The sequence below is a fragment of the Taurulus bubalis genome (genome assembly GCF_910589615.1).
Source record: "Taurulus bubalis genome assembly, chromosome: 1".
NCBI classification, from domain to species: domain Eukaryota; kingdom Metazoa; phylum Chordata; class Actinopteri; order Perciformes; family Cottidae; genus Taurulus; species Taurulus bubalis.
The window spans coordinates 12,690,805-12,702,456 of record NC_136589.1 but is presented as its reverse complement, the minus strand read 5'-3'; the positions used below and the strand labels follow the sequence as shown (position 1 = coordinate 12,702,456).

At 42.6% G+C, this 11,652-nt stretch overlaps 1 protein-coding gene across 3 annotated transcripts in view; it reads left to right on the top strand.

The window, feature by feature from the left end:
- actn1 (actinin, alpha 1) overlaps positions 1–11,652 on the top strand; it is a 54,113-nt gene that overhangs the window by 18,157 nt on the left and 24,304 nt on the right. For all 3 annotated transcript variants that reach the window (XM_079224101.1, XM_079224100.1, XM_079224102.1), the window contains exons 2-3: positions 7,417–7,531; positions 8,409–8,528. In XM_079224101.1, the coding sequence (XP_079080227.1) occupies positions 7,417–7,531; positions 8,409–8,528 (235 nt within the window). The remainder of the gene's footprint in view (positions 1–7,416; positions 7,532–8,408; positions 8,529–11,652) is intronic.

The following is an 11,652-nucleotide window of genomic DNA, read 5'->3' as shown; positions in this document are numbered from 1 at the left end:
TAAATCCTCTTCAGTCTGCCAGACTTTCAGTGTGGATCCTGACTCCCCTCTCAATTATTTTCCTGGTTGACAGTTAATTTTTATTTCAGGATGTATCGCATATCTATATCAGCTGACAGCCATGTCAGAAGTGCACGCATCATCACATCTTTTTTATTTTTCTTCTCCAACACATGCACTTTTCTAGCTTGTTGTGAAGTTTATGTTTATGTACCAAGCTGAGGTGTCACAAATCAAGTTATTCTGTAACTTTCTGTCCTGTTTCTGGCTTAGTCACGTTGCAGTAGGTGTCCAAATTAGAACAACAGGTGAACTTAAGATGTTCTTATTGTCATGGCAACACTGACAAACTCCAGATGACAAGTGGTATGTAGGTTGCACGCGTTGAATACAAATGTGTATTCTCTGCTGCTTTTTTGCTTGATTTAGAATTCTTCATATTTGTGCAGGTCTGAAAAGGCGAGAGGAAAGATTTTTCTATTTTGCTTTTGTGTGACTTCCAGGTCTGTGTCTGAAAAATATCTTTTGCAAAGTCTGCATACCAATGAGGAGGGTCTGCACAGATAATAAGATTAAAAAGCTTCACCCACTGATACTCCTGCTCTCCATTCCCTTAGAAGTCGGCACTCTCAAGACTTGCTATTGGTCAATAGCACATTGTTTTCCTCGAATTTATCGCAAAAGATTTCTGCAAATACTTCCACCCAATGGCAGTGATTTCCCTTTTTTTATGGAAATAAGTAGATTTTGCTGCAGCATCTTTGCTGTTTTGAATGCTGGCATGACGACAATGCTACAAATCCAATCTCCAGAACAGTCTGGAAAGTCTTGGCAGGAATAAACAGCAAAAGTTCTCCCCTTCTGTGTCGTTTAGCATCGACGCGCCCTTGAGCAAGGTATACACATCTCCCCCTTCCTCCCCAGCTCTCCGTCCAGGAGGGCCATTTTAAATCATAGCGCGCGCTCTCAGTGAACTCGTCTGGTTGAACACGACCCCCGCGATCCATCACACATCAGGAAATCATCTGGGAGTCTGAGAGGGAGGAAGGTGCCGTAGCTGTTAGGGGCTCTGTTTTCCTGGCACCACTAAACTCTTTCCACAGCACTTTTCTGGGCCCCACGAGCCTGAGTTAGACGAAGGCAGCCGAAATAGACTTAACAGCCGAGCAATGGCGCTCTCAAAGGCCCATTTCCCTCCTCAACTCATCCAGACAAGTGTTCAATCTTGCTGGAGTTACGGTTTAATGCCGTGGATTTGATTCTAAATAGAAATGTCCCCCCCCCACACCCTTCAACCGTTGTCTCTTCTACATTATTGGAGAAGACGCTGAAAAGATATAGATGTTTTTCTTGCAATATATCTGCCTGTTTCTGGGGTTTCATCGGGACATGAGAGGCCCTGAGCTGGAGACTCAGGCTTGAGAAACTGGCCGCGGTGTTGAAAACCGCCTTCCTGTGTCGGACGCTCTGCCAGCGGTATCTGCTTTTCCTCTCGGCCTTAGACTTGTCGGCGTGCCCGTGTGTTCGGATATGGCAGGGGCTCGCACTCATGAGCTGGCTTGTTTCAGTGAAAGGATTGTACTAATATGGACCTGGCAGAGAAGCAGGGCATATTTTCCTAACTGAGGTTGATTAATGGAGTGGGGAGTTGACGAGGGGGGGAGGGTGCTGGGAGCTGAGTGAAAGGTGGGGGAAAGGGAACGGGAGCGAGTTTTAACAGAAGAAAACTGTATGTGATGGTTTCAGGCTCCTTTTATACATCAGGAAGCTGTTTTCATGATCAGAATTTATTCAGATTAGGTGGTTCAGTACATGCAGAGAAAGTTTACTTCTCCTCTTTTCAATCTGTGTCATAATGTGTGCTGACAGTCAATGGTTGATTACTTCACTTCTGAGCTTTATCTTGGGTTTTCAAACAGGTCACATGGTCACAAAATTATGATGGTGGATTGCTGACATCAAGTTGAAATTTCTTTCAACCACAGTGACCTTTCATGCACAGTTTGACATGTTGGGAAATACACCTATTTACTTTCTTGTTGAGTCAGAGAGAAAGGTAGCGTAACCTAGCTTAGCATAAAACTGGAAACAGGGGGGAACAGCTGGCTTGGCTCTGTGAAAGCTGACAAAATCAACCTAGCAACACCTCTAAATATCACTAATGGACATTTTATAACTTGTTTGTTAAATTTTGTACAAAAGTAAAGTGTTTGTACCAGTTTGTATGCTAACCTAGCTGCTGGCCTTCCAGTGTTTTATATTTGTGCAAATTCAATATTTGGGTTTCAGACTCAAACAAAACAAGATTTGTTTTTTTATCACATTGCCATCTTGAAAGTTGTGATGGGAATTTCCTAAACTAAATGATATGATGATAATCTGTTAAATACTGAAAAAAACCTGTTTGTAGAAATGCAGTAAAACCCACCAGTTGTCTCTTCATGTCGTTAGTTTTGCTGAGCTTTGCGTTCAGTAGTTGCCATGGGAAAAATGCTGCCATAATGACGCTGACTGGCAACTTTCCCTCAAACTGATGCGAAGCAGATTCCTCTGCCTCTTGACCCCCGTTGTTTTTACAGCCCGCCTCAGCTCTGGGAGGCCGAGCCGAGTGAGTGAGGAGGCAGCGGAGGGTAGAGGGGCGCTCAAAATGTACGACCCTCCGGCTCCTCTGGCAGACTCAGCCAGTCGGTCATGCTTTTACTTTGCTCAGTTACTCGACATGTTGTACTGAGGCTGAAACAGACTGTGTTTAAGTCACAGTTTTGAGAACGATTCTCACTGGCACGTTGTTGTTGAGCAGGAACTGGTCTCCGGGGCTCCAGAGCAGACATTTTAACAGCTGACAGAGATTCACAGCACACACGGCTCTGACACAAATTGTACGAGGAGAGCGCGATCACATAGAGTTCTCAGAAGATCGTAGGACACACACTGTACTTTTTAATCTGACACAACTTCTCCATCGAAATAGAGGAGGAGGTCTTGGTTCCAAAAGTGTATAAACTTAATTTATTGATATATGATTGGAAGTGTAATTGGGAGGTTCGGACTCCTGAAATTAACGTCAGAAGATCTGCCAGAGAGAAGACATTTCACTCCGTTGGATATTGGGATCAGATTTAGCTTTATTTTTGGAGACACTGCAATTTAAATTAAGCCTTGACTGGCCCCCGATACGATCTTTAGGCCCATCATCTCTCAGTCTTGAGGTCGAGATTGTTGTGGTAAATACATTAACACCATTTTTCTTAGATCTGAAGTTTGTCAAAAGTCATTTCTGGAAGTAGAGGAAATTCCAAAATGATACAGAAGGAGATATAATAAACTAATAAAAAGCTTGAATACAATAATCATAACGGGCGATCGGTGCATCCACTTTATTTGATGATACTGTCAGAGTAAATGATGATGAAGCTTAACTACATGTTTGTGATGATGCGACTCATCCTGCCACCTCCCTTGACTATAAATACTTTGGCTCCTGCGCACAGGGAAAACCCAACAGCGGCAGTTTAATTGGAGCAACAGCAACTGATGACAACAAGACTCTCAAGGGGCGTTTTCCTCTGGTCGCTCCTTCAGTCGTTCATCACATCAATTATGTCGTGCTCGAGTTACAAAGGCAAACCAGAGTTGTGTGCGAATTACTTGCCTAGTGGTCCTGTTGTGACTGTTCATCCCAAGCTAGTCAGAGCTAATGGAAAAATATATTACAAGTTCCCAATATTGCTAAATAAGCTAACTTTAGCTAGTTTAGTTGGTTTAAAACGCATATATATATTTATTTATTTATTTATTTTTTCCATACAGAAGACTTTATTTTAAAACAACTAGCCTGTAAAAAAAATACTAAATAAGGACTTCATGGCTACATCATGCATGATAATATGCTAAAAGACTGAGGCTAAAGCTACATGTGCCCAACAAAAAGTTTGCATCCTCTGCAGTCAATTATCCACACATTTAATTTATTATAGGTTTCATAATGAAAAACTGTTGGATCAGACTATTAAGGTGTTCTAGCACCATGTTTTACATTGTATGTTTTCCCCTTCAGGAAAAGGACTAACCAATGTGTGCAAATGTAGCGCGACTTTGGGTAACCTTGCTGGCATGAGAGTAAACTTCCCAAATCCAATAAAAGAACCCCAAACTCTCAAAGCATCAAGGACTAGCTTCCCCAGAATAGACCACTTTTTAATTTTTTTTATATTCCTCACACTTTTTTGCTCAAAATGTATAGATTTAGTGAGATTAGACCGGTCTGCCCATGCAGTAATCCGCTGCTGCAACCAGTGGACCGGTAACTCAGCGCTGTGACCTACCAAGAGCCCCAGAACACCTGAAGGGCCTGTGAGTGTTGACCAAAACACAGCCAGTGGGTCATGAGGCTGCCAGCCTGCAATGTGAGCTGCTGCCAAACTCCACAGTGACCCAGAGAGTTAAAGGAACTTGCAGGAGGGCCGGCTAATTCTTGTCCGAAGGAGGCCTGTCGCCCAGCCCTAGAGCAGCCGAATTTACCCTCCTTCCAGCACATTTAACAAGCTAACATTCCTTCTGTGAACTTTTAGTCGTTTTCACAACTGTGCTCTTTATGGGTCGACTCAAAGCCTTTTGACTTTCAGCTGTCTGGTCCTGTTAAGGCTGCACTAAGCAGAAGTTTTATGTAAAAATGTGCTCTTTTTATCTACTTAAAACACGTGTCTCATTCCCATTCGTACATTCTGCTTCAAACTATTGTATTACGACGTTGCTTTCTTTTTTCTATCCTTTTGGCTTTGTACGTTTTACTGATTTACATGTTAACAGGATATCGGTTTATTAAAGGTCTTTCAAAACTCTCTAACAGCACTTTGAGATTCCTTGCAGGTGTTTGTGTGAAGTTAAGTGGTGGGAAAGTGAACCATAAAAGGGAAGGGACAGAAAAGGGGCTGACACTTGTCAAAAAATGACATCCTGGACACAAAAAAAACATTAACATTGTGAGAACCTGAAACTGCTGAGCCAGCAAACGTCCTTAACGTAACACTTTGATTAAATTATCCAACAGTATCTACGTTAGCTGCTGACACCACACCCCTGCCGCAACAGTTTAAAATCTGTGACAAGCCTCTTAAGGGGTCTATTGATTAGGATTAATTGAAACATCGTAGTGCTTGTTGGAGCTTGACTTAAATCATGACTAAACTCTGAGGAATACAGCATCGTACAGACTGGGGGCGTGTGTCTGCCCGTTGCACATCAATCTTCAGAGTTTTTTTTCTGTCAGTTACCCCTGGAGATAAAACACCATATAATCTGCCCTTCTCCCTCCACAGTGTCCTTTGGGCTTTTTCATTGGTTGGCACTCCTTCCACATGCCAGCAAACTCACGCACACATCTGAAAAACCGGCTCTCGAGTTTATTGATAGCCGTGTAAACCTCACGCCACTCCATTCTCAGAGTGATCTCATCGCGGAACTTCCACGAGCGCTCCAAACCAGCTCACCAGTGACTTTTAAGTGGCTTTTGTTCCCTCGTCCGTCAAAGGCAGGCCAGCGAAGGACAGTGCAGGCTTTCATAAGCGCCTGGCTCTGCTCCTGCAGGTCCTCCTTCAGCTCTCTGGTGGAAACGTGGTGCTCTGCGTTTTGAGCCCCGGGTGTAATTAACCCAGAGAACTCATAAAGAGGCGTTCACAACAGGGTGCATGGCGGGCCCTCATTGCCAGCTCCTGTTGGGCGGCTGAGAGCCTGCTCCAGATGTTTTCCATTAGCGTGTTTGCATGCCAGAGAATCCAAGGGCCCCCTTACACCTACTGTATACAGTACACAATGACCCAGTGTGCTGTGGCTCCAAGCTTGTTAGCGTCACAGGGAAAGGTTCTGATGAAGTGGTGGTGTGTGAATAAACCAACAGGTAAGCCATTTATTAGTCAGCAGGTCTGGTTCAGTGACATAACACATCTGGAGCTAACAGACAGATTAAACACAGGTTTATGAGCAGCATGGAGCCAATGGAGGGTCCACTGTTGGTTGGCCGGTCCAACACTTTGGTCCAGACTGAACCCAACATCTTTTGGATGGATTATGACTAGGGATTTTTCCGATACCGGTGCTAAACCGCTACTTTTAAAACGATACCGGTGCCTAAACGGTGCCTGAACCGATACTTTTTTATTGCCAAGGCAATTTTTTTTTCTTCAAATTGAACAATATTATTAACTGTTTAAAATATACTATAGATATAAATAAATAAGTACATACAAAACACACTTCAAACCACAGCTTCAAACCTTTTAACTTCAAACTATAAAAATATATATTAAAAAAAAGAACAGACACCAGTCCAATCAGGTGGCCTGATGGGACCGAGTGCAACAGAACTCAGACTCTGTTGGATCCTAAAACTGCTGTTTTACTGGACTACACGTCATCATTAATATCAACTGGAGAGATTTGTTCCATCAAGCCGAGGACGGACGTTCAAAAGCTGGTGCTCGTGTCTCCAGCGATCTCTGTGTGCGCGCACTGTGTGTGTGAGCGCTGGAAGCCCCGCCCCCTCGAGCCCCGCTCTGCATGCAGGCAGACAGAGAGCAGAGCAGCGAGTGCGCTCTGATCCGCGCTATTTTAATAATCGTTTTTAGCGTGCGGGTACCGCGCTACCTTTGTAGTATCTATATACCGTGCAACTTTACAGAGTAGTGTAAAAAAAAAGTATTTAAATCGGCTCAGGCACCGGAAGGAAGCACCGAAATCTGCATTGCTTTTCGGTCCGGTAGATACCGGACGTGTTGGTACACGGTACCAACACGTCTCGGTACCCAACCCTAATTATGACATTTTGTACAGACATTCATGGTTCTCAGAGGATAAACCCTACTGACTTTGGTGATCCCCTCACTTTACATCTAGCGCCATCGTGAGGTTGACATTTTGGAGTTTTGAGTAAAATATCTCAGAAACTATTGGATGGATTGCAATGAAATTTGCTTCCGGCGTTCATGTTTCCCTCACAATGAGTCGTAAATAACTTGAATCCCTTCACTTTTCCTCGAGCGCCGTCATCAGAGTTTCACTTAATCCAATGCTTTGGTTTGAAGTATAGAACCTGCATCTTCCAGTTGGTAGAACATCTCACTTCTTCATAGCCTGCTGCCCTAATTTTTACAGACCTGAGTATAATTATGCCTGCGATGATGTTAGCCTTACAGGGTTTAGTGCATTGGACTGGTGCCATTGTCAACGGATTGTAAAACGGTGTGAATTTAATAACTGCCATGTGAAGAAGAGACTCCGGTGGCATGACAATCAGGGTTGCTTATCCAGCTCATGTGGACTCATGGACTGCAGGCTGCTGCAGACACGTTCAGTATAGGATTACGTGTGTATAAGTGCTGTGACTGATGATTTTGTTCTCCCTCTCCTCCGTCCCTACAGACATTTACAGCTTGGTGTAACTCTCACCTGAGGAAAGCGGGAACACAGATCGAGAACATCGAGGAGGACTTCCGGGATGGACTGAAACTCATGCTGTTGCTGGAGGTCATCTCAGGTAAACAGCGTTTGACTTAACAGGGTTACCTGAATGCAGACAGTTTGGGTCGACAGCAAGATCACATGTTGAGTTGAGATCAGACTTTAAGGCAGAGTTTAAAAAATTTTGGGAAACATGCTGACTTGCTTTCTTGCTGAAAGTTAAAAGAAAATATTGATACAACTCTCTAATGCCTCTTTTATTAAAGTGGCATCTTTATATATGAGTTTCAGGGTCTCACGTTACGGGAATGATTTTAAATTAAACCCTCTCAGTCAAAAGGAATTTTATATGTTAGATAGTTGCCCCCAAACTACAAGTGAAATGGAGAAATGAATATATATGTGGCAGATTTAAAGATGACTGCTCACATTTTTCTTATGTGTTATGGAAAGAAAGAGAAAGGGGGGGGGGGGGGGTTCCATTTTGAAAAAAACATTAAAAACATAACTTAACATGCATGTTTTGCACATACCAAACAATTTGAGAATTATTCTTATTTATTATTTCACTATATATTTAAATATGAAGCTACAACTGACAGCCAATTAGCTTGGCTCAGCACAAAGACTGCAAACCATAGCTATTTCCAAAGGTACAAAATAAATTCCTCCCAGGACCTCTAAAACTTACTAATTAACATGTTATATCTAATCCACAAATAAAACAAATTTAAAAGCTTAATCTCAGCAAGAAAGCGAATAAGAGTAGTACTCAAAATGTCAAACTATTGATTTAAAACAATAAGAAAAGTCCCAATGTTGAAACCGTTTTACTGGTTTTCGGGAAATCTCTGCGAATGAACGTTTTGTTCATTCCAGGACAAAATGTCATTTCTTTCAAATGAAAAACGGCAATATCCATCTCTCTCGATCTGTTGTGTTTGCCTGTCTAGGCGAACGCTTGGCCAAACCAGAGAGAGGCAAGATGAGAGTCCACAAGATCTCCAACGTGAACAAAGCACTCGACTTCATCGCCGGCAAAGGAGTGAAGCTGGTGTCGATCGGAGCCGAGGGTGAGTGATGCCACATCGCTGTCTGATAATGACATTTCAGCCAGAAGATGAAGGTCAGGGCTTCTTCACAAAGTGACCTGACCTTCTCTAAACGTGTTTACATCTCAGATTGTCACCTATTGGTTTTAATTAGACCATCAGCCAAATAAATAGCTACTATTTCTGCCTGCTATGGCTAATGTAGTCTCTCTCTGTCTCTCGTTACCATGGCAGAGCCGCTGGCTGCTGTGCAGTTTAATGAGATCCTTATTTCAGAGCGTTCCTGCGCAGGTTGTGCTTTGCAGTGCATTTTCTGAGTAGATCTCAGGATCAGCAATCCCCTCGGGGAGCGGAGGCTGCTCATTGTTCAGCTCGAATAACTTGGGGATGTCCATCCTCCTCCCATCGGATAGTAAACAACTCCTTAGCGCAGTAAACACACTCACTCTCTCACTATCTATCTCCCCCTTTCACACACACACACATACACACACACACACACACACACACACACACATACATATATATATACACATATATATGTGTGTGTATATATATATACACACACACACACACATATATATATATATATATATATATATATATATATATATATATATATATATATATATATATATATATATATATATATATATATACGCACACACATACGCATACACACTGAGTTTGCACATCAGTGGCGGGCCATGCGTTTTCCACCTAGGCCTTCAGTGCCGTGTAGTCCACATCAAGGGCGGACTGGGGGGAAAAAGTGTCCCGGGAGTTACTGTCAGACCGGCCCACTCAATACGGCGCGCTGCCCAATACACGGCGGGTTCATGCAGACTGTCATGCGTGGACAGCAGAAATCCACATGAAAATTGTTGACAAATATTATATCCTTGCTGTGAACGCCTGATGATTTTGGGATGGCAACAGAGATTTCATAAAACCAATTGACAAAACACATGTCATATTTGAAATGTTGGTGAACTGCCCCTTTTTACAGAAGATGATCCCTTGCAAATTAGTCAAATCCATGTTAAACACACAGGGGACCTAATAAGGTTAACCTCTGACCTTTGTAACCCCAATGTTCAACCCTTGCTTGTCTCTCCATTCCTTTCACTCTCTGACACAAACATGTTGAAAGAAAGACATGTTTTAATGACAAACCCTAAACTGTAACTGAAAAAAAATCTGGTGACTGGTGCATAATCCTGCTACATCTTCATGAAACGTGGATCGATAAAATAATGATTTCACATATTTTACCCCACGATTCTCCCCCTACGCCCACACGGCAAATATATTTAACTATCAAGTCGATGTTGTCTATTATTAAAGGAAGTGTTAACTCAATGCAATACTGATGGCTCTATAAGACGTATGGAAGTAAAAGAGACCATCGGCGAGAAGATCCGGCTTCGACCTGGGGGTCGGAAGCTCCAGCAAGAGGAGGAGAGCTCAGCACCTGGCCGGCAGCAGCGTCTCCTCCTGCAACCAGGAGCAGAGTTTTGCCTCACTGAAACTCTGGTGTCATATTGGAATTATATTGTAAGGATCGAAAAAATGTATTCAATATCCATCTTTAATCTTGACAGAAGTCAAAATAAGGCTGATTGTTGCGCTAGAATCAATTATTTTTACTGATGAATCTTCAGTTTATTTTCTTGATGAATCAATAAATCACCTTGAAGAGAAAGAAAACCAGCAACTGTTCACAACTCAGACAAAGGCACAAGTGAATTGTTGTAATTTGTCAACCATTACTAAAAGCAAATTAATATAATCTTACGAGCAGATTTTCTTCACTCGTTTTAAGAAAACCCCAAAAAAATCTGTCTCCAAACAGGACAAAAAGTACTCGATAAGATGAAGATTTTTTTTCCCAGTGTACAAAGAGTCCGGTATAAAAGCTCCTAAACCAGACCAGCATTCCAGACAGATTATCCTCCTGGTAGAGCGGCCCTGCAGCTCCCTGCTCGCTGCTCGCTGCTCGCTGCGGTGGCAGGACGGGGCTAGTTGAAGGGTCAGATCCGTGCTACTTCATCAGGGGGGGTTTGTTGTGGGTGAGGGATGAAGGAGCGTGGTGGGGGATGCATTCAAAGGGAATTAACCGGATTTGTGTTCCTCCCCCATGTTGATCAGTCATGTTCATCAGGACTAATCTCAACATTTATAAGCGTGTTTCAGCTCGAACAACATAGCCCAACTTTTCTCTACCTCCCTAATTCGATCCGAGCCGTCGTTCACGTCGCGTTACATGTACATACGTCTGACGGACATCTCACAGTCCGAGTTTGTCCGTCACAGTTGGGTGGCGGTGGAGCTCGTGCCCAGCTCCTTATTGGATTACAGGGAGAAACAAATGATTATTGAAGGAGGGCAAACAGGGTGACCTGTTGAGGGGGATTTTCATTATCGACAGAAAGGACCGGGCAGAGGCAGTTCATTCACAGCCGCCAAGTGATTGACAGACCCACAAGCCTAGGCTCTTAATTATTGAACTGAATCATCGCACGTTTCATTCATTAGAGCTTAGTGCTCACTGTCTCAGCTCTAAGAAGTACTGTGAGCTAATCTGAGCCTGTATGGAAAATAATATAATATATGATTGCAGGATATCATGTTGAGTTTCATGACCTCAAAGGCCTGTGAACAGTGTTCAAAAACCCAGCAAACTGTTTAGAAATACACAGCTGTACATTTTTTTTTTAAAGATGGTTGACAGTCATTTGCTTTCCAAAGGTTGTTCAGTGGCCAATTGCGCATCAGGGCGTTATTTCTTTCTTGTTATTGACAGATTGATTAAAAGTTTCTTTACTGCTCTACATGTGGTAAATCTCTGTGGATAAAAGTTAAGTCAGCACTGATTTTCATCAAGGTGAAACTATTGCTGCATTTTCGTGTAAAGACATTTGAGCTCCATATATCTTTTGTTTCAACAGCATTTAAATGACTGTTTCATTGTGATGCAGATCCTTCCAAGTCATTGCAGTAGAGTTATTAAATGCTATCTAAACTAATTGGACAGCTAAAAAGACGAACAGTTCACAGCTTTGCTAATGTCTGTTGCTCTTCTTGAGGTTTCCTAATTTGTCTTCTGCCCACTAACAGAGTTTTGGCGAAGTTTTTTCTTCTT